At 48.8% G+C, this 26,854-nt stretch overlaps 1 protein-coding gene and 1 long non-coding RNA gene across 2 annotated transcripts in view; one reads left to right on the forward strand and one right to left on the reverse strand.

Moving 5' to 3' along the window:
- The window catches only part of ANOS1 (anosmin 1), a 94,316-nt gene that overhangs the window by 61,210 nt on the left and 6,252 nt on the right, over nucleotides 1-26,854 (forward strand). The window contains exons 3-9 of the mRNA XM_087813505.1: nucleotides 2,562-2,624; nucleotides 8,604-8,826; nucleotides 12,946-13,130; nucleotides 15,501-15,630; nucleotides 21,829-22,034; nucleotides 22,785-22,929; nucleotides 24,571-24,717. Of these exons, the coding sequence (XP_087669631.1) occupies nucleotides 2,562-2,624; nucleotides 8,604-8,826; nucleotides 12,946-13,130; nucleotides 15,501-15,630; nucleotides 21,829-22,034; nucleotides 22,785-22,929; nucleotides 24,571-24,717 (1,099 nt within the window). The remainder of the gene's footprint in view (nucleotides 1-2,561; nucleotides 2,625-8,603; nucleotides 8,827-12,945; nucleotides 13,131-15,500; nucleotides 15,631-21,828; nucleotides 22,035-22,784; nucleotides 22,930-24,570; nucleotides 24,718-26,854) is intronic.
- On the reverse strand, nucleotides 11,990-25,655 carry LOC148090656 (uncharacterized). The gene is made up of 3 exons (XR_015713708.1): nucleotides 25,295-25,655; nucleotides 23,536-23,615; nucleotides 11,990-12,062 (listed from the first exon to the last, which is right to left on the reverse strand). It is a non-coding gene; the product is annotated as an uncharacterized LOC148090656 (long non-coding RNA).

Below are 26,854 nucleotides of genomic sequence, written 5' to 3' on the forward strand. Positions count from 1 at the left end.
GACGGAAGGCAAGAATTCCTTAGTTACTCGGAGACAGTGTTAGCCACAGGGCACTGGCAGTTCTCACATGGGATAAATGCTTGTTGGCTGTTTCCTGAGCGAATGCCGACGTCAGAGTAGCCGGCCCGGTCCAGGAGCCACCCCCGACCCCGTGGAGTGGTCCTTCCTGCTACCCCGTAGCCCACTCCTCCAGCCCAGCAGAACCTCGAGGTGTTTTGAAAAGTGCCGTTTGTCCACTTCCGATGGTCTGGAGGAGGAACTGGGTCAGGCACGCGGAGCTTTCTCTGGCTAGGAGCCGGTGTCTTAATGCTCAAGGGGAGCTCTGAGGGCCAGGCATTGACGTATCTTTAGGAAAGGAGAGGGGCTCTTTAAGGAACCCATAAAATATGTGTGGTAGACAGGTGTCTAAACTGTTCCACTGCTGTTAGAAAAATGGCATTCTTGTCTGGCCGGCGTGGCGCAGAGGTTGAGCATCGACCTAGGATCCAGGAGATGGCAGTTCGATTCCCGGGGGCACGTGCCCGGGTTGCGGGCTCCATCCCCAGTCGGGGGCGTGCAGGAGGTGGCCGGTCACTGACTCTCTCTCATCACTGATGTTTCTATATCTGTCTCCCCCGCTCTCCCTTCCTCTCTCTGAAATCAATAGACATATTTTAAAAAAAGAAAAAGTTGGCATTCTTTTAAAATCATTCTATCGCTGAAAAATCGTAATTTGATTTGGAACGTGCTTGAGAGGTGAACATTACAATGAACTTGGGACAGGCTCGGACAGGTCTTGGAAAACTGATTTTTTAAAATTCTAAATGAAAATGAATCGTTCATATGCAATATTAAAGAATCTAAAATATTCTCCTAAGAAACAGACTGGTTCTCAGTGAAACTTATATGAACCAAAAAAGAGATGCGACTGACTTTGTTTTCATCCAACTCTTTCATCCCCCCCCCCCCCCCCCGCTTTATTGGGACGTAACTGACGTGTAACACTGTATAAGTTCAAGGTGCGCAGCTGGATGGTTCCATACACACGTATTGTAAGATGCTTCCCACCCTAAGGCCGTTCTTTTTAAGGTGTAGTAATCACCAGAACTCCAGGGGAGTTGGTTAAGGGACTTCGGGCCTCGACCCTAGAGATTGTCTATTCGTCTGGGACGGCCAGGCACTGGCGTTTCTGAGAAACTCAGGGTCGCGCTCAGAGTACTGGCCTTTGGCCACCCTTGGAGCAGCGCTGCTATAATGGATGCACAGCTGGCACTCATGCAGTGGTTTGTGTCATATATATTGTTTAATTGAAAAAAAAAGGGCAATGGACATTTGAAAATTAAGTTTCACCATAGATTTTCCAGTTTATCATTAAACTACATTTTTATTTTAAAACAGGGAGGTTATTAGAAAGTCGACTGAAAAACTAACATTAGTATTATATCCTGAATTCTACATTACATGTGTCAGAAATTTAACTGAGTATTTGGTCCTCACTGAAAAATTTATCCATAGTGAAATAAAAAGTGTATAGATTAGATAATCATGAGCTTATGGGTGCCAGGGCTGTGCCAGTATTTAGACGACTGACATTTAACTGTACATGCTGATTAATTTTTACCAACTAAAACTTGCATTATGATATAATTTTGAGGATCAAATCCCCAATCATATGAATGTAACATTTTAATTTCAACTATATTTACTTCTATGTATATAACATTATATAGAGTACAACATATAGGATTAAACTATATATTGTACATGCACCTATATTTATTTATTCAACAATATTATTTATTATAACTGCTATTGAACGATGGATCTTAGCTGCTATCTCTGATTTATTAAAATGCATATGGTAATGCATATATATATATATGTATATATTAAAACTTTATTCTGAAACTCATGTCAGGTTTATTCAGTATATTTAATAGAATAATTAAACTGGATGAGCGTTAATGCTGTTGGATTCACTAAGCTAAAGACAGAAGTTGACAGTGTGTGTGTGTGTATATAGTATCCTAAAAAATATCTACACACACTTTGAATAATTATAAAGGCGGTGTTTATTAAAATATATTTCATTTTCAAAACTGAGCTATCAGCTGTTACAGTGTGTATATGTTTTTTGGGACACACACACACATATTTACACAATGCAACTTCATTCCATCTCTTACAGGACAAAATACAAAAAATAGCTCTGTGCGGCCAGCAGAGGAGCAAGTTAGTATTACAGTGTATCAGAAACAAATCCGTCTGTAACGACAACGTTTAAAAAGTATTTGTTATTGAACAAAAACTGTTTCTTATCCAGACGGCTGTGCCTGAGAGCGACTGCGACCCTTGCCCCACACGTCCCCTCCACACCGTGCGACTTTCCAGTGGTGTGGAAATGGGCATTTGTGCCTTTCCCGCCCTGAGGCTGCTGCGCGGAATCGCATCCCGCACAGTTACACTGGGCCTCCACCCCCTCCCCGGGAGAAGCAGGCTGGAGAAGCGAGGGGCACGGGGGGATTTTTTCTCCTTGGCTGTTTCTTACCCACCTTGTTGACCTCTTACTGCTCATCCCTCAGTGCCTGGAGCCCTGCAAGGAATCCTGGGACCTGCGGAAGGAGCGCTGCCAGAGCTTCTGCGAGGTAAGCAGGCCGGCCGGCGCCCAGGTACCTGTGGCCCGGCCGAGGCTGGGCCAGGACGCAGTGTGGTCCCCTTTCCTCTGCATCCTGAGAGTCAGTGTAGCCTGTGCGTGTGCGTGCGTGTGTGAATGCAGATTAAAAAGAAAAATACCATTGAACCTCCTTAAAACCTAGCCATACCTGCTTCCATGAGTGTTTCATCAAACAGGAAAAGGGAACTGTGCCTGGCTGCTGTGGCTCGGTGGTTGAGCGTGGGCCCACGGACCAGGACGTCACAGTTCGATTCCTGGTCAGGGCACATGCCTGGGTTGTGGGCTCGAGCCCCAGTCAGGGGCGTGCCAGGGGGCAGCCAATCATTGTTTCTCTGTCATTGATGTTTCTCTCTCTCCCTCTTCCTTCCTCTCTCTCTAAAATCAAGAAAAATGTATTTAAAAGAAAGAAAGAGAAATGTATTACCTCTGCTTGGAAGTTAGAAGCTTCCTACAATCGCAAACTTACATTACGGCTGATCTGTGGGTAATTCTCTGTAGGTTCGTGACATTTTCATGTGTTTGGGAGAAGTCACCCCCTTTATTCGTAGCAGGATTTCTCAAACATTTGCGTCTCATCAAGCTCCCCCTGTCCCGGGCAGAAGGCTCACCACTGAACTCGTGGGGGGAGGGGGCGTGTAACTCCCCTGTGTGCTCAGTTAGGTGACTAAGGGTGTTTCGTCCTGCACACCCCCTGTGTAACAGCATCCATCCTGCCAAATATGAGCTGAGCTGCCTGCTGCACTGTCCGCCGGGGGCAAACCGGGGCCCAGGGTCACCCAGCCTGGCAAATGCTGAGACAGCTGAGACAACTGGACCCAGCTGGCTGCACACTGGCCTCTCTAAGACATAGAATCAGAAAGCCCACGAGGGCTCCTGGGAGGAGCCCACCATGCCAATCACGGGCGCTGCCCGAAGGGTCGTGGAGGGTGACGCCAAAGACATGCCCTGTGGCCTCAGAGTGAAGTGATGTTACAGCTTCTTGAGTGGACCCAGGTGAGAAGGAGCTGTCCCAAGCGCCCGCAGACGGACCCAGTGGTCTGGTGGTCTTTCTGAAGGAGGAGCTCCTGAGCTCGTGTGGCCTGCGTTTCACCATGAGCCCCCCAGATTCCCTTCTGAGCAAGGGACTGTGCAACCTCACGTTGCCCGATACATCCCCAGTCTCGATATCATTCGTCTTTCCCAGCAATCGTGGACGGGCGCAGGGCACAGACTGAGTCCCCGAGGCCTCACTAGTATGTTGGAATAAGGTGAATCCTGCCAAATGGGATCCCCGCTTGAGCATTTTCAAGGCTAGTCATTCACGGAGGCAGAGCTAAGACGATTGGTTATTACACTGTTTATTAAGAACGCACCCCGAGTCCATGGGGTCACGAACCTGAGCTTTCCCTTGGTAACGCGATTCCTGGACAACCACGGGCAGTGCAGGCTTTGTCCAACTTTCCTTTTCAGCTCAGGGCATATTGGAGAAACGGAATTGAGATGTTTCAAGGAATGCTTATGAATTTTTGTAATTGTTATGAGATTTCTTTTACCAGTCATCTTCTGGAGAAAATTATCACTATATCAAAATTTATATCATTATATCAAATTTTAAAGTTTTAGAGAATATAGTTCCTAAGTAGATCAAGACTTAGGACTTTTTAAGGTTTAGTGACTTTTTAAGGTTTAGTAATTTATGGACCAGGTGAAACATTTTCTATGGACATAGGCCTTTTTTTTTAAATAGTGAGGCTCAATTTTCATTGAATTTTTATAGGATGCTGGGGGGTATAGACTTATATGAGACTCAATGGGAAGACAATGGATTAGTTTTCAAAATTTTTAAGAGGCTGAGACGGAATGATTAAACACCTGTCTTGTCTGGAAGGAGTTTGGGGAATATCCTGGAATTTCCAGAATCATGAAATTGGAGTAAAAATAAAGGTGACTATGAACTTGATCAGTGTCTGAACCTGACACACATTTGGTACATATTAGCTGCTTTATTGTGCAGGTGGGGACAAGGTCCCCACAGTGGGGTTCTGTGATAGGTCAGTGAGACTCGGACTGAATTTTGTGGTTAGGAGGTGACCAGAGACCTGTGTCGGAGGGTTTCCGTGGACCAGAGTCTACACATAAAGTGCAGGAGGGCTTGCAAAGCAATTGCACATAACTCTTTCTACAAGTTGAACTCCCTCTCTCAGTGCCTGTGTGGGAGAGGAGACAGAGGCCTTCACTGTGAGGGAGTGATTTTTGGGAAGACCGGAACACATTGTACACAAAGGGCGCAGCAAATCTTGTCAGGGGCGTGGAGGTGGAGGTACACTGGGTGAAACGCCCACAGTTCTAGGATGGGTCTATTTCAGTGCAGAGATGAGAGACTCGGGCTTCTGCAGAGGCCAGCACCAGCTTTTGGGATGATCCCGAGTGCCCCAGTCAAGCTCGTTGTGTGCAGATCAGCTGAGAACGTTGCTAAAATTCAGACTGTGACTCTGTAGGTGCAGGCGCGAGTCTGTATTTCCAACAGGGACATGCTGATCCTCCTGGACCAATGACCACCCTTCAGACAGCAGTATGTGGGTGTCCCTCTTGGATATTGGGGTTCCCCATAAGCACCCACTTTGAGTTGGTTAGTAACTCTACGAAGTCTTTCTGATTTCTCTTATGAGGCTCTATACGGAGAAAATATGCAGTTGCTGATAATGATTGAAAATAAAGAGACAAAAATGGATCTTAAAAGTGAGTGTTGGTACCCTGGCTGGCGTGGCTTGGTTGAGCGATATCCCCGGCACCAAAAGGTTGCTGGTTCAATTTCCGGTCAGCGCTCATGCCCAGACTGTGGGCTCCATCCCCAGTAGGGGGCGTGCAGGAGGCAGCCGATCCATGTTGTGCTCTCACATCAGTGTTTCTCTCTCTCTCCCTCTCCCTTTCTCTCTGTAAATTTTTTTTTTTTAAATGAGCGTTGGTCCCCATGGAGAATCTGAGCATTGTTGCCCCCCCCAACAAGGTGACTCATTTACCTTCTAAATAAATAGACAGGCAAGGAATGGTGAGCTCAGATCACTGTAAGTAAAGAAGAGTAATTTAACAAAAGGGACATGTTCTCATGGGAAAGTGACTTCCCTATTACTCCTGTTTCTGATTTTCTTGTGCTTTTTATATTCTTCATGGCCAGTGTCTACAATTTCCTGGGAACCAAACTAACTGTAATCATGTCTAGTAAATTAGCATGTGTAATTGAGTTTCCGAGCAAATTATATAATTGCATTTCCAAGCACAAGTTGGAAACATTTGAATTGAGAATGCTTCGTCCTATTTCATGCACACTTGGGATTTAGATGCCTTCTTTGAAAGATAAAACTGACACTATTGTTATTTTTTAAAACAGTATAATTTTTTTAAATAGAGATTATACATGCACAGTAAAAAAAAAAAATTAGTGTAACAAACTAAACAGGAGAGTAAAAGCAAACTGTTACCTCAAATTATGGATCCAGAATAGCCATAGTTATCTGTGTGTGAGAGCTACCATTGCAAACCTGACTGCTCTCCTTCAAAATCCTACTTCAGAGGCTGGTCCTGGGCTGGCATCTGGAGACTTAGATTTTGGGAGGGTCCCTCCATTCCCTAACTGATTGAATGACTCATGGTTCCTACAATGTGTTTTCCCACCAACACCTGTTTTTCTCCTGGGAGTCTGGTGTTTTGGGACCTGGGAGGCAGAAGGTGCTTATGTGAGCAGATCCCCATAAAACTCTAACTATTGCATCTCTAATGGACCCCCCTGGCTCTCAGCATTCCTCCAGTGTCATCACAAGTCATGGCTTCAGGAATTAGCACGTCTGTGCGCCTCCACTAGGAGAGGACTCTTGGAAGCCGCACCTGGTTTCCCCTGGCGTCTCCCCATCCACCTGTTCCATTCTGGTTCTCCTCTGCACCCTTTTGCTGTGGGAAAGCACAGCCTTGAGCACAGCCATGGCTTCAGTGCTGAGTTCTAGGGCACGGTGTGGATGAAGCAGAGCCAGCTTTCTGTCTTTGGGTCCTATAAGGTTTTCTCAGAATGACAGAAGAATTCAGAAATGTTAAACAGTAAACTTGTAGCAGTGGGGAAAATATACACCACTCTTATTGAGAACCTATTGTGGGCCACCTCTACACAACAGGGTGTAGTTCTTTGTATGCTTGATCTCATTACGTAATATTCATAATGTGTTTTTTTGGTATTATTTCAAGCTCATGTGCCAATCTAGAAAGCTCTAGTGCAACGATAAACATTTCTTTGTTTCCATGGTCCTGAAAATAATGACCAAAAAAAAAAAAAAAAAATCACATTTTTGAATCCATACCAAAAAGAAAACTGTTGCGTAAACACACACAGCAACTCTCAGGTCAGCTGGAAGATGTAAGTTATTGTGCTAATTATGACCATTCTTGTGCACTTTTTGGGAACAAGTGTTGCAGGTCTGAGCCAGTTTCTGTTTGTTTGTTTTTAATTCAGCCCCATTAGCTTGGTAAGTAAGTTATTAAGATGACGAGATACCTTCTGTAGTTTCCTGTCTGTCAGTTCAAGGGTGTGGAGATTGGCACATAGATGTGTAATTAGAATAACGTGAACCGAGAACTCATACTGTTATCTGATTCTTGAGTCATCCTGTGGTCAGTGAAGACGTTTTGAACTGCATTGTGATTATACCGTGGTGCACACTAACTTACTGCAGTGTCCAAGTGAGCAAGAAGTAAACACCTGCCACATTTAATAACATAATTTACTTGGAAATCTCAGCCGGGCTTCAGGGCCAATGATTTTGGTAACAGTATTTTCTTTCAGTGCTTGTAATGTATACATCTTATTGAAAGCTGGCAAACACTTGGTAACTGTTACAGACTCCTCCACATACCTGTCTGATTACTAACTTAGGTTTCAACCTGGATTCAGAACTTCTACAGCCAGCAGAAAAATGAACTATGAAACTGAGCAAGAAAGGAATGCCTTGAGAACTGATGATGCTTCAGAGTTTATAAAGGTTTTTTCTTTCAGTTAACTAGCTGCAAATTAGTGGTGATTCAATACCGAAACCATGGCCTTTCTATGTTTTACCTGAAAAGTTCTTGAATTGAGACACTATTTTAATCCAGTAAGTTCATTTTATTTTTGAATTTTATATGTGATTCTTAACAATCCATTTTACGTGACATCCACAATTCTAAGTCAGACCTCAGGGCCATAGTGTTTCTAAGTAGCTGTTCTAGTGTTGCCCCTTGTGTTAATTAATGCCAGAGTGTAAAGTCTTTCTCTTGTGTTGAAATGTCATTAAGTATTGAATTTACGATATCAGAAGGACTATTTTGTCTATAAGAGAGCACTGTTTGATGCTGAACACATCCTCATGGGATATAGAAACTTCTCACTCTAGCATAGGTTTTTAAAATTTGTGCTCAAATCCATACAACATAACATTACCATCTTCACTCATGTGCAGATTTTAATTCAGCATTGTTTGGAGAAGGGAACCAGCAGAGGCCCGAGAGAACCATTTGTGTTGGTGTTGCAGTTATCTAGGGGATACTAGGATATATTAATTTTTTTAAATCTTCACCCAAGGATATTTTTTCCATCCATTTTCAGATTGAGTGGAAGGGAGGGGAGAAGTGGGAGAGAGCGAGAAAGAGAGAGGGAGGCACATGCATTTGTTCCCTCCTGCATGCACCTCGACTGGGGCTGGGGATTGAACCTGCAACCCAGGTACGTGCCCTTGACCAGCAATCAAACCTGCCACCCTGCAGTGTGCAGGCCGATGTTCTAACCCACTGAGCAGCACCAGCCAGGGTGTGTGTGTTTTGCAAATACATTTATTTTGTAAACCATTCGAGGGACGTTTGGGCGGAATAAGGACTTTGACCTTCCTTTGCGACATCCTGGGAACTGGACCTCACCTGTTGTCTTGAACAGAACTGTTCTGGTCTCCCACAGCCTCTGTTCCCCAAGAAGAACTATGAGTGCCTGACGAGCTGCGAGTTCCTCAAGTATGTGCTGGCCGTCAAGCAGGGCGACTGCCCCGCGCCCGAGAGGGCCAGTGGCTTCGCGGCCGCCTGCGTGGAGAGCTGCGAGGTGGACAGCGAGTGTTCTGGCGTGAAGAAATGCTGTTCAAACGGGTGTGGGCACACCTGCCAGGTGCCCAAGACGTTGTACAAAGGTAAGAGCCTGGCAAGCATGTGAAGGCACCTTCACGCTCCCAGGGTTCATCCCTGCTGGGGGAGGGCATCAACCAGAGAGGCGCTATTGCAGAAAAAGATAAAACATTAGAAAGTTTACTCAGGCCCTGGCCGGTGTGGCTCGGCCATTGGGCACCCTCAATGCACCTAGAGGTCGCTGGTTCAGTTCCGGGTCACGGCGTATGCTGGGGTTGCTGGCTCGGTCCCCAGTAGGGGGTGCGTGCAGGAGGTAGCTGATCGATGTCTTGCTCTCACATCAGTGTTTCTCTCTCTTCCTCTCCCTTCCTCTTTCTCTAAAAATCAATTAAAAATCTTAAAAAAAAAAAGTTTGATGCCACATACAAACATCTTAAAATATTACCAGACCATAGAAATCAGGCACAACTAACTCATATCGGAGTAGAGAAAAGTCTTCATATAATGTTTTCTAGATTTAATGTGGAGAAAGGACAGCATTAAATCAGGAGTATTTTAAGTGTTTTTCTTCAGTAAAAATGAATCCATTAAGTTCTACTGGTACATTGTAATAAATAGATTTAAATCCTGGAAAAATAGGCTGGGGGTGGGGCACCCTTGACTAAGGCATGATAAATGCACAGTGTGGCCGTTTTCTTTTTGGCACAACCCAAGGACACAGGTGTCCTTGTGTGGACTCTAAATGTTTTGATTAGAATCCTGAGATGCTGGACGCAGGAATCGCCCTCTTCCCGGAGACGGGGTCCAGTTTGTCCAACAGTTGAGCAGATGGAGCAGTTACACTCACAGGCAGTTTCCAGAGCCCTCCACTCCTCTCGACTCAGTGTTACTGGCTTCTTTCTGTAACACGGCTCCATTACTTTATGCCAAACTACTGTTGTTGTATTGTGTACAGTCTGATTGCTGTCAAAGTCTACCAGGAGATGCACAGTCTTGGTACTTTTGGAGGCTAATTTGCAGGGTGAAATAGAGGGATTCAATCACCAGCCATTTATTTATTCATCACAAATAGAAAGTAATCTCTCTCTGTGTCTCTATCTCTGCTCCCCTCTCTCTCTCACTTTCATTCACACACACCAATATATAGGGTGTCCCAAAAAAGTCTATACATGCTTTCAATGATTATCAATTCCAATGGCTTAAATATGAAAAGAAAGAAACATCCATTGAGCTATCAAAAAAAAAAAAGTGCATATACATTTTTGGGGACACCTTGTATATTATTTCTAAATATAGGTAAGCTTAAGAAACAACTATGTATAGAACAGTACTGCCCAGCAATGCCCGTTTTGAATTCCGTGCTGATGAATGATTTTCAGGAGTCTGTTCCCACCCTCATAATAAGTTATGGCCTCAGAAGCACGGATCTTCCCCATTTTCCTCTTTCTCACTTGGACTCATGCTCACCTGCAATCTATGCAGTCCACCCAGTTTCCCTCCCCTCCCTAGGATTCTTGGAAACCCGGCCTGAATATTATATATCAAATTCAGAATAATTGCTGCTTTCCCCTTCTTACCCAGACATTCCTCCAGTGGATTCAGTTTTATTGTTTTCCTGCCTCTTGTTACAAACGACCTAAAATCACTTTTGCAAAACGTAACAGCATTTGATGAAGTCTATTACTGTGGAAGCTCCTCTGCTATGACAGATAATTTGTTATTTAAGCATCAGCATTTCCCATAAAAATGTGACACTTTTACGATGATTGTGGAAACTGCACTTGTGAAACCTGTAGTGTTTTAAACGTGGGGCATTCTGAAGAGGGAACATAAATTAAAATATGCTTTTTATATAAAAGCGTCAAAGAGTCGGTATGAATTTCAGAGATGCCAGCGTCCCTGAGCGTGAGGGACCTCAGCTACGAAGGGCAGCGCAAACGACTCATTCGAGAAAATACTGAGATTTAACCCTGTGCTTCACTCAGTGCAATGGGTGTTTTTGGAGGTGCTGACAGCAGAGTGGCTGTGACTTGGATTTTTGCAGAGAGGCAACTGATGGAGAGCTAGCTACTAAGAGAGTAAACAGGGTGTGTTGACCTGACGGTGACTTTTGCACAGTGAGCACGAGGATAACATTGTTATTTTGAATATAAATGTAGCAAATATATATATGTGTGTATACATGTAGCCATTTTCTCTTTGCTACGTTCGGCAGTGTGTGATGGAAACAGTAGCCCCCAGTGAGGCGGGGTCCTGGCCTCTCCGTGACTAAGTTAGTGTGTGCAACCAAGAAGGTCCTGGGCGGAGCACCTTTGCCCCCTCCCATTCCAAGTGGCTTTTCCTGATTCCAAATGTGGAAAGAAGCAGAGACTCAGAGAGAAACCTGACATCAGCTCATAGCTCCAGGCAACTCAGTCTTCCTCAGACTCAGTTCCTGACGCTCACACTGTAGCCACAGCGGGGATCAGGTGACACAGGATTATGGTAAACTGAGGGCAGTAGGTAGGTATCACTCACCCACACCTGAAAACGGACCACGCTAGGGTGCAGCCAATGTGACCCTTAGAAATTGCTTCTAAAAATCAGCGACCTGCCCGGCCCTCATGGCTCAGTGGTTGAGGGTTGACCCATGAACCAGGAGGTCACTGGTTCAATTCCCCGTCTGGGCACATGCCCGGGTTTCGGACTTGATCTCCAGCAGGGGGCGTGCAGGAGGCAGCTGATCCATGACTCTCATCATGGATGTTTCTCTCTCTCTCTCTCTCTCTCTCTCTCCCTCCCTCCCTCCCTCCCTCCCTCCCTCCCTCCCTCTCCCTTCCTATCCCTGAAATCATTAAAAGCATTTAAAAACAAAACAAAACAGTGACCTTTTGAGCAGTTTTAAGCATGCCATGAAATGTCTCATGACTTTAGAGTTTCCTTAAGCAAGACTTAGGTTGACTTCACATAAAAAAGGAAAACGGGTTGAAATTCAGCCACATCATGACCATGCATTAGATCTTACCTCCAGGGTGTATTTGCACAGTTTTCCCATTTTCTCTGTTTCAACTTAAGAGAGAGCGCATTCTGAGCTGACTGTTCAGATGAGTTGTCAGTGCTCATTCTCAACAGAAAATGACTCGCACGGCAGCTGTGTTCTTGGCTCTGACGGCGATGACCATCGCGATGCCTCAGGCTCCACCTCGTCCAGTTGCTTTTGCACAGTGTATTAGTGTCATCAGTGTGCTTTGCATTTCCTTTCCACAGAGGCTCCTGTCTTGAACAGTGATTCTGAAATCTTTTACTCACCAGGCAGTGCACCCTGGGAGGAAAAATAAATCAGAATGATTCACTACGTCACCGGGAGATACCTGTGAGGCACGTTTGGAGCAACACACTCCCCGTGCCACGTGCAAACATGATAAACTCATCGCTTTCCCATTTTAAGCCTAAGTGGCCGGGAGAGAGCCCCAGACGTCACTGGGGGAGCCCACAAGACTCAGTTTGGAACTCGTTCCTGTAAGATGTGCCCAATGAGAGCACTGAGCTTTATCATGTTTCCGTAAAAGGAAAACTCCTGCGATACTAATGAGAGCAGACTGGGGACCATGTTACAATGACCTCAGAGCAGTCCATGAACACGGGCCTGCGTAGTGGGGAAAGTGACTCGAAACTCTTTAGGCTGTTGCCTCGTGTGAATTCCATGTTCACCTCACATAATGCCACCTGGTAGCATGAAGAAAGCACAGAAAAAAACTGAACCGTGAACCAAGAGGTCGCCGGTTCGCCTCCAGGTCAGGGCACATGTGGGCTCGATCCCCAGTAGGGGGCGTGCAGGAGGCAGCCGATCCATGACTCTCATCCACGTTTCTATCTCTCCCTCTCCCTCTCTCTCTAAAAATCAATAACATATTTTTAAAAATTGCTCTTCAGATAATTGGGGGGGGGGGGGGGGAGAACGTGTTCAGAGTCAGGGATGAATTTAGACCCTCTTAAGAAAATGAGAAAGCTGAAAGAAGGGGCTGAGACTCCTTGAAATGTGATGGTCTGACCTCAGCCTGAGATTTCAGATGCGAACCCTCCGTGGGAACGGGGGGAGCGTCCCCTTGTCATCAGATGAGCTTTGTCGGCAGTTGTTCCTCCTCCGCTTTTGCCCCAGTCTGAGCCCCCCCGGGCGGCTGTTGATTGACCTGGTCCCGTTGCAGGCGTGCCCCTGAAGCCCAGGAAGGAGCTACGATTTACCGAGCTGCAGTCCGGGCAGCTGGAGGTCAAGTGGTCATCCAAGTTCAACATCTCCATCGAGCCGGTACTGTACGTGGTGCAGAGACGGTGGAATTACGGCATCCACCCCAGCGAGGACCACGCCACACCCTGGCAGACGGTGGCGCAGGTGAGTGCTGGGCGCCGCTCTTCCTCCAGGCAGCAGGGCCCGCAGGCGCCGGCTCCCCAGCTCTGCTTCGGTCCCAGCGCCCGGAATGATCTCCGCGTGGGCGTATCTAGCGTGTGTGCGGCACAGGGTCGCCAGCCCATCCGGAAACCGGCCTCTTTGGGGGCTCATGTTGCTGCAGATCCATGGGGAAGGGAGATAACTTTCTAATCCGCGTGTTCATATTTGTTTCCTCCAAGAACTACATTTCCTGAGCTAAGCTTACAGCCCCGAGAGTGAGGGAAACGCAGCCCAGCTAGGACTGTTAATAAATCCCAGCCTTTGTTCCTCGCAGGGCCGTGGCGGCCCCGGGAGATCCCTATCGCAGACGGCCTGGCGGGAAGCAGCCAAGGGCACGTAAACCCCTGCCAGGCGCTCTCTCCTCCGTCTTGGTCCCCGACAAACGGACACGCCAGCTGGCGGGCAGCTCGCCCGCGTTTATCTCGGCACAGCCCCTTCCCCTCCGTCCTGTGCGGCAGAGAAGCCAATATTTTCTTTCTTTTTAAGAGCTGCTAAGTGGACTGCCAGCTGCAAGACAGCGACACAGAGAGAGAGAATAAATTCTCCATAGAAAACTGCTTTTTGCATTTCAGCAACACAGTTTGCCCGCATGCACCTCCACCGGGAGAATCCTCACACCATTTTCCTCCAGTAACATGCCCAGTATTGTTTTTTGGTAAATATAAAATAAATTTCAGTGTTTAGGTATTTGGGAGAGGAACTTGGGTGTTTTGTCAAGAGTAGTATCCCCCCAAAAGGGTAAACACTAAAATAATTTAAAGACCCCCAAATAAATGAGACGTTTGATGTAAAAGAAATATCTTAAATTAGGGGTGAAAAAACCCAGGTTAAAAAAATCCAATAATTCTATTCTCTACCTATTTTGGGGGGAAAATTTGCTTTAATAAAACATAGAGGTGTTCAGAATTTAGCCTAAAATTCTTTTTGATTTAAAATGTGTGCTCCCCACCATGGACACAAATCCAGCCGAGTTTTCAAATGACTCTCATCCCCATCAACACCTGAGTTCAGCCACATGACAGACACGGAGCAAAAACAGCCCCACCAAGTCCTTCCTGAACTTCATTCTTTCTTTTTAAAAAAATATATATTTTATTTTAGAGAGAGGAAGGGAGAGAGAGGAGAAAAACATCAATGATGAGAGTCATGGATCAGCTGCGTCCTGCGCGCCTCCGACTGGGGATGGAGCCTGCAACCTGGGCATGTGCTGTAACCGGGAATCGAACCCATGACCCTTCGGTTCTTGGGCTGACTCTCTAACCTCTGAACAACACCAGCCAGGGCCTGACTTTAAATTCAAGACTAAAACTCTAAATGATGTAGTCAGACAAAGCGTTATCTTAAATTTTCCCAGATGAGGCAGAAAGCGACCACTAACGGTTCATATTCTTTCTTCGATCGTGGAGATGTTTAGCTTCGTTTAGATACCAGAGCGAATGCAACAGCCCTTTTCAATAGGTTATCATAAACGGCGGCGGGGTTTGGTTCAATTCACCGCCCCGTCTTCAACCCCGAGCCGCATGTTGAGCCGGCACGAGGCATGGACGGGCGTTTGTTCCTGCGCTCAAGGCAAACGCTCTCCCACCTCCTGGGGAGCCCGGCTGAAGGCAGGCAGGGTTCCCCTTAGATTGCGGGAGGAGGGATGTGGGAAGACTGTCCAAGTCACTCGATACGTTGGGGTGGTGGCGGCAGATAGAACAAACCCCGCGGACAGTCCCCAGTGTCTCTTTTTTTGACTTTGGCTTTTTATTGGACAAAGATATATGAACACACCTCACCCCTCAGGAACCCGACAGGTCCTTGCCTTTCTTACGTGATTTACTCAAATTAAAAAAACAAAACCAAAAAGGCTCCGGTGGCGATGCACCAGGCAGTGTTGGCGTCATTCAAGTGTGAGCCCTCTCGTGCCTCCCTCCAAGATTATATAGGCGCAGAATTTAGGGGCACCTTCTCCTGTGATCGGAAGATGACCCGTTTTCTTGCGTATAATGGAATGATTAGCTCACATATATGTATTCGCGCGTATGAATAATTTATTGGTTTAATCCCTCAAATGCTGCATTTAGTCCCCAGATTTAAACACAGCCCAGGCATTTGTGAAAAGGCCTGACTCGCAGAGATCCTCAGCCCCTGGGGGGTGAGATGTCGGTGCAGAGAATTAGGCGATTGAAACTCTCCCTGGGAGCCCTTTGATCCCTGACAGCTCCCCTCACAGCTGCGCTGCCCTGGCCCACGAGTCAGTGTGTGTCCCAGGCGGCCCCCGTGGATGTGTCGGAGTAAAAGGGCTGTCTGTGCTCTGTGACATCCCCTCAGACCACGGATGAGCGGGCGCAGCTGACTGACATCCGGCCCAGCAGGTGGTACCAGTTCCGAGTGGCGGCCGTCAACGTGCACGGGACCCGGGGCTTCACGGCCCCCAGCAAGCACTTCTGCTCCTCCAGAGGTGAGTCCGCTCCCCACCCGCACCCCCGCCTTCCTCCTGGGGGACCCGGGAGACCCAGCCCCCAGCAGGCACATCCGCTCCTCCGGGGTCAGTGTCAGCCTCAGCCTCAGCCTCAGCCTCAGCCTCAGCCTCACCTTCCCCTTCCTCCCGGGCGCTCGCATCTGGAACCTAGATTCACCCGACGCCACAGCCACATGGGTGGTTGGCCGACAGGTGCCTTGCTGTTCCCAGGGGTGGGGCCGGATGTGTCTGACGGTACATGTGAGTTTATATCAAGGACATCTCTGGGTCATGCCTTCGAGACGTTGCAGAAGAGAACAGAATGGGGTTTTCTCGCTTTCACGTGGCGGTTTCCATGATCAGCTTTGCTGAGTCTGCCGTAGGTTGTCTGACCCAGCGCCGTCCGGTTAATTTGGGGAGACAGAGGTTTAGTTGGGGCACGTTAGACTCTGCAGCTTTTCTCAAAACGATGGTTCCATTGGGTATGCGTGAATCTCTCGTTTCCTGGCACCCAGGACGGAAACCCCCTGGAGTCAGTTCGTCACTGCTATCGCTGGGTTCAGTTCCAGTTCCATCGCTATTTTTTAACGTTTTTACTGATTTTAGGGAGAGGGACAGAGAGAGAAACATCGATGTGAGAGAGAAACATCGGTCGGTTGCCTCCCACACGCACTGGAACTGGAACCCACGACCTGAGTGTGTGCCCTGACCGGGAGTCGAACCCGAAACCTTTCGGTGCACAGGATGGCGCTCAACCCACTGAGCCACACCGGCCGGGGCAAATTTTATTGCTATTTTAGAACCTCCGTGGACTCCAGGGAATTCTAACCGCTTTCCGTTTCTAGCGCGTTTGGTCTGTGATAGTTGAATGTGATTTCGGTGGATCTGAGCGGCACCTCCAGGTTCCTTTCTCCACCGTGAGACGGCCGCGTGCCTTCTGAACGGTCACACATCGGCTCCGCTGACTGTTGGGACCGGGTTTCAGAGACGCAGATTAACCCTGTAGCTCACTTGCTAATTGGGAGCCAGCCTCTTACGTGGACGCTAATTTAGGTTTATTTTAAACAAAATGCATCGTGATCTTCATGAACAGTGTAGGACATAACATCAGTCATATGTCTCTCATTATGGGGAGGTGTGAACTGGCTGCTGTAAATTCCCGTTTTTATACCGTGACTGCGAACATACACGTTTGCGCCAGTCTGTCCCTTTCTCACTACGTAATATCACCACCCCTTGCTCTGCACAGTCATAGGTCTCAAGGGGGAAACCTGCAATGAAAGTAATTTAATATTTGGGTCTGTTACAGGGTATGTTGTGTTGTGTGGTTTTTATAAAAAATCCTCACCCAAGGATATGTTTTTATTGATTTCAGAGAGAGAGGAAGGGAGAGAGAGGGAAAAACATTGATTGGCTCCCTCCCGCATGTGCCAACTATTTCCTCCCACTGAGGCCAACTCACTGAGCAAGCTTTAAAGTGAAATTACAAAGACATCAAACCTTGTCTTAAAATGATGTCTCCAGCCGGTCTGAGGACTTGGAGAGGCACATGAAAGAAATAATTCACAGTGGGCTCGGAGGCGAGGATCAGTAAAAGGCTCCCCCTCGAGCCTCACGGTTCACATGCGACCCCGGCGCACTGTGGTCAAGCGCGTTACCATCTGTCCGGTGGCCTGGAGCCTGTAGGCTCTGACCCGACCGTGCTTGCAGCTCAGGGCTGCAAACTCAGACCTCAGAGGAAAGTGGTTCCCAGCCTCTGCAGAAAGACGGGAATTCAGGCAGGGTCTGGGCAGAGGTCCTTGGACGGTGCCCAGGGCTCATCACATGGCTGCTAACTGCCCACAGGCATCGTTCTGGGGAGAGGCACTGCCCTGGTGGTTCACTCCCCCGTTACATCTGACCACCTCCACAGTCCAGAACGAGAGCTGCAGCCGCAAATTCAAACGGGCTTTTGTTGAATAACGGTGCCGTTTTCTGGAGCATCTCGGTCACTGTCAAAGTGTTCTGTTTCCTGCCTTTACAAATCCGTCCAACACTGAGCTCCAGACTTTCATTCTTGCAAGTCTTGCCAACCACAAATGTCTGCACAGCCTTGGCCGGGTGGCCCAGTTGCTTAGGGCATCACCCCCATGCACCCAGGGTGCGGGTTTGATCCCTGGCCGGGGCACATACTAAAATCAGCCAATGATGCGTAAGCAGGTGGAGCAACAAGTCAGTGTTTCTCTCTCTCTCTCTCATTTAGCACATCTTTCCTAATTGCACTCAAGTCTCACCAAGTGTAGAAAAGTGCCTTACTGGGGGGCAAAAACGAACAGCCGTATTGAAATATCATTTACACCCCATGAAACCCACTTACGTTGAGGCTGCAGTCGGTGGTTTTTAGCATTTCCGAGTCCTGCAACCGTCGTCAGCACCCGGCTTTAGGATGGTGCCCCCCCTCCAAGAGGGTCCTTCCGGCGGCCACCGGCTCCGTCACATCCCCGTTTCCCGAGATGCATCTTCACTGAACGCGGAGTAGCGTCTCCTGTGAATTCTGTGCCCACGTTTCGCTGTGGGAACGGCAGGGACGGGAGCCGGGCCTGCTCCTCCATCGCCACGGATAGGCTCTGGCTGCATTTGTAAAAGCAGAAGCAGACTAACCGCTTCCTAACCTTTTCATGTGACAATGTTTCCAAAGACGGTGCGTTTTTATTTAATAAAAGCCCATATATTCCGGCTGCCTCCAGAAGCGAAACTACACCGGTCATAAGATTGGAAATGTTGCTGTAAGAAAGAATGACTGCGCCCAAAATAATTCTCTGCCCAAACGGGGGCGATGACCTGGTGCGTCTGAGCTGGGTGCAGGGCCAGCCCTGATCAAGACCAGGTCAGGAGAGGGGAAGGGATTTTTTCCACCCACCACAAACACCTCTGAAAATAAACGGAAAATTCGGTAGAGAAAGGAAAGGCACCGGGTAGAAAGGTTTCGCTGAGTTTAGGCTCGCTGCCTGGTACTTATGGGCCGTAGCCCTGATATTCACAGAAAAACCAAAATTCTTGTAATTCTCTTCTTTATGGTTGTATTTAAACACAAAATTAGTCTGTGGTTCACCAGAATGGATTGGCTACTGAGTACGGTCGTTTCCTTTTAATGGACTGATTTTCCCAAAACTTCGAATACTTATTTTTATAGAAACTTCTATGCTGTTGGTAGATGGGTAACTCAGGTTCATGCTTTTTTCTCCCCTATGAATACCATTTGTGGATGTTTTTATTGTTAGCCCTACCTCTCCCCAGGGGGAAAAAAAAACGCACGTTTATGGGTTGGGTAAAACCTGTAATCTTTGCCGGCAGTGGAAAGACCAGAGGCTGAGATAATTTCTGCATCTGCTTGTTTAAATCCTCTCTATTGTCTTTGACCCCGGTACCTGAGAAGGAAAATTGGCTTCGACATTAAAAAGTTGAAATTGCAGCCGGGCCGGCGTTGCTCAGGGGTTGAGCGTCGCCCTGGGATCCAGGAGGTTGCGGCTCGATTCCCGGTCAGGGCACAGCCCGGGTTGCGGCTCGATCCCCAGCGGGGGGCGTGCGGGAGGCGGCTGGTCAGTGACTCTCCCCCTCCCTCTCCCTTCCTCTCTCTAATAAATGGGACATGGGGATTCGAATTGTCATTGTCTCAAGGACGTTGGCACACGGAGGTGACCGGTGACTGATGGCACTCATCCCAAAGCCCATGCAGGTCCGGCTTTGAGGGGTCGTGGTTTCTCTGGGGGGTGGCCCAGGAAATGAGGGGTGACAAGGGGCGCAGGACAGGAAGAGGTGGCAGAACATGAGGACGTGTCCTCGTGCCCGTTACCCCGGGGGGCGTGCGCCGCCTCCGCATGGGAGCTCCGCGGTGGATGCAGGCTGCCCCCGGCCACATCGTCCGGCGCGCGGACAGAGCTTGCTCTGGGCCCAGGCGAGAGCTCAGGGGAGGAGGCTGGCACCGAGAAGGTGAGTGAGGGGCCGGAAATGAGACCGAGCGGGACAGTTCGATGGGACCCTGAGGAGCTCTGCTGCTCCCCTCGGCTCGCTCACTCTGCAGACGATCCGGTCACAGAACAAAGCTAAGAAACTGCATTATGGCGAGAAAGGAATGTACGAATAGGCTCCTGAACGGAACTTTGTGAGATCACAGAAGGAGTCGCGGTGTTATTAAATATCCCTCTGCTAAGGGTTGATCGCCAACATATGCAAAGAACTCAGACATCTCAACACCAGGAAGACAACCCCATTGAGAAATGGGCAAAGGCCCTGAATGGACAGTTCTCCAAGGAGGACACAACAGATGGCCAGGAGACAGGTGAAAAAATGCTCAACGTCACTAATCATCAGAGATGCAAATGAAAACCACAATGTGTCACCTCACACCTGTCAGAATGGCTCCATCAACAAATCAACAAACGACATGTGCTGGCGAGGGTGTGGAGAAAGGGGAGCCCTAGTGCACTGCTGGGGGGAATGCAGACGGGTGCAGCCACTGTGGAAAACAGTATGGAGGTTGCTCAAAAAATTAAAAAGGGAGCTGCCTTTCAAACCAGTGTTCCCACTCCTAGGAATGTATCCTAAGAATCCTGAAACATTCATCAGAAAGGATATATGTACCCCGATGTTCATAGCAGCGCAGTTTACAGTAGTTAAGATCTGGAAACAGCCCAAGTGCCCATCAGTAGATGAGTGCATAAGAAGCTGTGTCACATTTACACCATGGAATACTACGCAGCTACGAAGAAGGACCTGTACCCTTTGGGACGGCATGGATGGCCCTGGAGAATATGATACTAAGTGAAGTAAGCCAGGCAGAGAAAGACAAACATCACATGATCTCATATGTGGAACCTAAAGAACTTAATAAACTGATGAACAAAATAGATCCAGAGACATGGAAGCATGGATCAGACGGACAGATATCAGAGGGAAGGGGGGTGGGTGGGAGGGGGGGGAAGAGATTAACTAAAGAACTTACGTGGATACATGCATGACCCGTGGACACAGTAGTGTGGGGAAGGCCTGGGGGAGGTGCGGGTGGAGGGGTCCTTGGGGGGAAATCGGGACATCTGTAATACTTTCAACAATAAAGGTAAGTTTTTAAAAGTCGGTAGATCAGCGTTATCATATAATGAGCCTGCAATAGCCCCTTACCTGAAACCGCATCTATGAAATGTCCTCATTTTTAAAAACTAAGCAACCAGCCAGACCTCCAGTCCTTCCATATCGTGGAGAAAAGCAAGAGACTTTGGGAAATAATTCATGTCTCCGTCATTCCCAAACACAAGCGATCCTGGGCGTGAGCCCCCGGCACGGTCCCTTCCGCCCCCTCGTGTGCCCGGGCCGAGCTGCGAGCGGCGGGCGAGTCCGCGCCGATGTCCTGTGGTGGGAGTTACCGGCGTTCCCGGGGCTCGGGCGGGCAGACCCTGCGGCTTCCCACGCGCCCGCTCAGGGAGCTCTTCAGGGTGGTGACTCCGGGACCAAGTCTCTCCCCACGGCGGAGGGCTCTGGGTGCATGGCCAGACTCGGCGACGTCGCTCGGTGAAAATCGATGCTGTGTGGGGCGTCCGGTTCGTAACGTGGATAAAAATGGTTTGTCTGTGCTGGTGTCGGTGCTGCACCGCATCACGAGGTTCGAAAGCCCCAGGGCCACTAAGATGAAACAGTGACACATCACCTGGGTCTTCCTCTTTGCAGGATTTTCAAAGGCAGTTCTCCTCGGCTTACCTACTGAATGTCAACCAACTGCGTGGCATTTTACCGTGTCTTATAGACACTCATGACCTTGGGGACAGTGACAGTTTGGCTGGTGACAGTGCTGGGGAGATGTCTAGGCGGATTCTTCCACGTTTCTCACTTGTCCCAATGCACTGATCTGATTGCTGGGAGCCTGTATATTGAGACTGAAAAGGGGGGATCTTACCGCTTGTTTCCAGCTAGTGTACATACAGGGTGTCCCCCCAAAATGTATGCACACTTTAACAGCCGATAGCTCAAGTTTGCAAAGGAAGTGTATTTTAATAAACGCTGCCTTAATAATTATTCTAAGTGTGCGAGTACATTTTTGGGGGACACCCTACAGGAAGGACAGCACCCCACGCGTTGACCCCGAGGTCAGCACACGCACAAAGATTCGTATTCTGTGTCCTGCTCAGTACTCGAGTCACACGGTGCGTCTGTGTCCTGCGATTTCAGATCCATCCCCACCCCCAGCTCCCGCCAACCTCCGGCTCGCCAACTCCACCAGCAACAGCGACGGCAGCGTGACCGTCACCCTGGCCTGGGACGTCCCCGAGGAGCCGGACCTGCCGGTGCACCACTACAAAGTCTTCTGGAGCTGGGCGGCCGGCAGCACGGCCCTGGTCCCCACGAGGAAGAAGCGGAGGAAGACCACGGACGGGGTGAGTGGGCGCCACGGGGGGTGTGTTCTTGCAGGAGGGTGTGCTCTTGCAGGGGGGTTACTCAGACTCCGGGTGGGAGGATGCGAACAGCCACCTCGGCTGAGCTGAGACAGGCTTGCACGGAGGAGGGTTCCCTCCCTTTCGTTTTCAGCCACGAAGGTCAGAGAGTGGGAGACCGTGCCTTTGATGACGTAGGTGAAACAACTGAATTTAGTCCATTGACCCCCTCATGTCCAAAAGGCAGTCTCAACTGCAGAAGTAAATGATAAATAGTTTATTAAGTGATAAAAAATAAGTAAATGATAAAAAAATAAGCTAAATAAAGAACACGAATTCTCTTCACGCCGCCTTCTGGCCGTAGAGATCACCCACAGAGCTTATGTGCGCAGCCCACGGCCACAGACACTAGGGTGTTGAAGGTGCCCACCTGAGCCTCGGTTGGTTCGTTGCAAACGGCTCCCTCTTCTCCGCGAGGCGGTCCCTGCGGAGGGGCGGGGGCAGAATTACTCCTTTGTGTGCTGCTCCAGAAGCTTGGGGACACCATTTCCAACAAGGAATCGTGTTTTGACGTTTCTGTGAAACTTACTTGCCCCACCCTTCATCTGGGCTCAGATCTTAGAGGCAGAGACAAAGCTGAGCTTAGAAAGTTAAAGGGACCCGTGGGGAGAGGCCGGTCTGCCTCCTGGGGACACTGAGCGGGGCCCGAGTGGGCGGCTGCTGACGCCGTGGTGTTGGCTGTCCCGCGCCCAGGCCCAGAGCGCCGTGGTCCTGGAGGGGCTGCAGCCCGACTGCGAGTACAGCGTGGAGCTGCAGGCCGTCGCCTACTGGGGGCAGACGCGCCTCAAGAGTGCCAAGGTGGCCCTGCGTTTCTCCTCCGCGCCCCCCGCCAGCAACAGTAAGTGTCCCCCAGCTTCGCCACACACGCCCCACCCGCCCGGCAGTCCCGCGGAAGCGTGTGCAGGACCCAGCCGACGTTCCTCAGTCTCGCAGCCAGTCCTGCTGGACAGCCTCGTAATCACAGGTGTGCCTTCTGCCCGAGCACTGTGTTTTCCCATGAGCCAGCCGGAAATGGAGTAACTACCACTCTACGGTGTCAGCGAGGGAAATGGTATTTTACAGGAGAGTGAACGTCAGCATGTGAATGAAGTTTTTTTTTTAATGTTTTTATTGATTTTTTTAGACGGAGGAGGGAGAGAGAAACAGCAGTGATGAGAGAGTCATGGATCAGCTGCCTCCTGCATGCCCCCAACTGGGGATGGAGCCCGCAACCCGGGCCTGTGCCCTGACCGGGAACCGAACCTGTGACCTCCTGGCTCCTAGGCCGATGCTCCGCCACTGAGCCCCACCGGCCGGGCGTGAGTGCCTTTGGAATGATGGCGTCCCAGGTCTGCCGGCTGCGAGGTGCTTTAATAGTAGATATTTCTACTCGGCAGAGGGGGAAAGCTTGCGCAGTTTAATGAAACGGTCCCTGGAAGGAGGAGACACTGTTTCCAGAACGTACCTTGCTTTTGGGACGGAAGAGGAGTGTGTCCAGGTTTGACCGATTCCAAGTGTTTTACTAACTGGAATGTTCTTCTTTCTCTGCAAAATAAAAACGGGCTGCAGAGAAAATACTCCGAGTCTCTCCATCTGTAAACTTAATCAAAATGTTGACGTCTGAAAAAACAGCTGAGTGGCTCCATTCTCTGAACGTGGAGGATTGTCAAGGAGGACCAGTTAGGCTCATACCTCCGCAGGACACCATAGACACGGTGTCATTCCGTTTTTGTTTACTACCGAACACTACCGGTCGGTGCATTTTTGTTTCGATAAAGCAAAAATAGTTTAGTCTTGAGATATATAAAACTATACGCTTACATCTGTAATGAAAATAGAAGTTGCGGGGGATAGAAAAGAGGGAGACAAAATCCATATAGAGATGGGGCGTGGTGTCTACGCGTCAGTCACTGTCCGAGGGTGAATTCTCAACATCACAGATTTTTGATGGAATCAGATGCCTAAGGGGGCTTGGGAAAACCTTATATCCCTGATTAGTTGTTTTAAAGAAAGCTGTGGGTGTGCCCAGGTAGACGCTCTGACTCCACGGTGCTGCCGGGAGCTCAGCTCGTTTTCTGAGCCCCACCCGGCCTCCCCCCAGCCTCCCGGGCGCTGTGGGCTCTGCTGCTTCCCGGGTGGGCCGGGCTGCCTCCCAGAGAGGACGGGCCTGTCATGGTCTGACTTACAGTAGAATTATGGACTTGGCCTTCCTCGAGATGTCTGGCACCCAGCTCCTACAGCGCTTGGAATTTCCTAAGTGATACAGGGATAAAGGTACCTTTGTTGTGTTGATGAGGGGACTTTTGGAAGCCCCTGAAGATGGGGGCTAGTGACCCCCAACCCCCCGGGCAGAGCCTTGGGTCTTCCATCTGGCTTCTCCTGTTTAAAAATTAGTCACTAAAGATGAGTAAATAACCATGAAATTAAATACGCCGGGATTGACAGCAGGCTTCCTGGTTATTTTTGACCCGTGACTTAGACTGTTGTGCCTTGTTTGCAGAAGAACAGCTTGGGAAAACCAGAAAAGGCGTGATTCGAACACAGCCCCCTTTCCAGAGACGCCGACTCGGCCGCTTGCTGGAAATTGGCTCCCCCTTCTACCAAGACAACCAGCTGCAGGTCAAGGTGTACTGGAAAAAGACCGAAGGTACCCGGGGTCTCCTGCCTGAGCTCGTCAGTTTAAATCCCACAGGGATGTAAAAGGCCTCGTGAAAACTCAGTGTTGATGTTCAGGAAAGCAGGTCCTCAAGAAAACACTGCCTTTCTGAAGGCCTTGTTTTTCCGGAGTCTCAGGGTTCCTCACACCCAGGGATCTACGTCACATTTTGAGATCAGTGGTAATCAGCTGCTTAAATTCTCTCACCTCGGGGACATTGGCCTCTCTTCTTGCCCTTCCCCCGAAGGCTGATGTGTCCACAGCACCCAAAAACGGTTCATTGTTTCACACTGCAGGCTTTGGTTTTAGTTTTTTAAAAACACACACACAACAAAACAAGACCCATAACACAAATAATTTTGAAAATAGAAAAAAAAGTCACCTGTCCCATGGAAACAACATCCTCGGGGGATTCCTTTCAGAGGCGCCTGTGCCTCTGTCACTCTGTGAGCGTGTGTGTAACACATTTTCACGTAACGCTGTATGAGCCTTCTGCACTGTCCTGCATTTTCATGCTGTGTTAAATCTCTGCCTGACGGAGATACCGTGATAGATTGTGTGTCCTTACCCACGGCACAAGCACATTAGGCGCCTTCAGATGCCCCTTTACGGTGAGCGCCGAGGTGACGTTAGAGCGAAGCCTTCCCGTCTGCTCAAATCTTTAGGGCAAACTCTGCTGCGCCTGCTCTGTCGACTCGGGATATTTGTTTGCATTCTTTTCATCCCTCCTGCGCATTTTATAAACATAAGCAAATTATTTTGGTTCAAGAGCCCAGTTGTAAAATCCCTCTCATCCTTCTAAAGTGCTGTTTTGCTCAGGGGGTCAGCCGAGGTGCCGGGAGGAATATGGACCTTTGCCCCATTTCCTTCCAGAATTTTCCTACAAGCTGCCGACACTGATTGTGTAGCTGACATAGCATTTCCAGTCCCAGTCAGTTTATCCCTCTGATACGTCAAATTTCATTTCTATATCTTAATATATTCCCATTACAAGGTTTAATAACAGGTTTATAATCCATATCGAATTATAAAATTTATTTGCTCTATGGTATTTACCGGTTTTAAATTAGAATTATATCAGTACATTGTGTTAATATCAATAAACCGTAGCATTATAGTGTGGTACTGGAAATGTGAACATCGATGGGAGAGTGTGCGTGTGCATGTCTGTATACGTACGTGTGTACACACACACATGGCTCCCAGCGATCCTGGAGCGCAGCCATCGCCTTGTGGTGGAAACTCTGATCTGAGCGCTGATTTACTGCAATAATTTACGTTGCTGTCAGTCGCCAACATTGGGGATTTCCCCTAGATCACAGGGCCTCTTCCTTGCACAGTGTATTACGAATAAGTCGTATCTAGAATTCTGTACTTTCCCCAAAAGCCCTTCTCCTTAAATTATACCCATCCCATCTCCCTCTTTATCTTAAATTTGAAAGTCAAATGAACACATGAAACACCTCCGGGCTCATGAGGCCAGACTCTTGGCAGGTGGCTGAGCTGGAGGAAGCCCTGGGGAGCCCAAAGCAGAGCCAGCTGGAGAGCATGGGCTCCCAGCTCCACCCACATTCGCCGTCCTCCCAGAAGCCTGTGGGCAGTCACTGTGTGACCCACGAGCAAAGCTCCCCGACATTATGAGACGTGCCCCTTCGTAATTATCACAGATGTAGGAGAGGAGACGCCTTTTACGGCGATGCCCAGTCCTGCTGTGACATGAATTCCTAGTTATCCGTAGCCTCACCAGCCTCTCAGCTCACCTGGATCTTACTGTGCCCTTCGGCCACGATGAGTCTCCCCATTCCTAATCTGATATTTTTTCCATTGATTTTTAGAAAGAGTGAAAGGAGGTGCGGGGAGAGAGAGAAACATCAATGTGAGAGAGACACATCCACTGGTTGCCTCCCACATGTGCCAGACTGGGGCCAGGGATCAAACCTGCAACCTAGGTACCTGCCTTTGACCAGGAATTGAACCCAGGACCCTTCAGTGCTCAGGCCAACACTAACCACTGAGCCACACCAGCTGGGCTCCCAACTTTAGTCTTAATAACGGAACAACAATCAGGACTTTGCGAGACCTGCATGCCTCCTTTGGTTCACATATGCGTTTGGGGACCACCTGTGAG

Source organism: Miniopterus natalensis, chromosome X (assembly GCF_054644295.1).
Source record: "Miniopterus natalensis isolate mMinNat1 chromosome X, mMinNat1.hap1, whole genome shotgun sequence".
Taxonomy (NCBI): Eukaryota; Metazoa; Chordata; class Mammalia; order Chiroptera; family Miniopteridae; genus Miniopterus; species Miniopterus natalensis.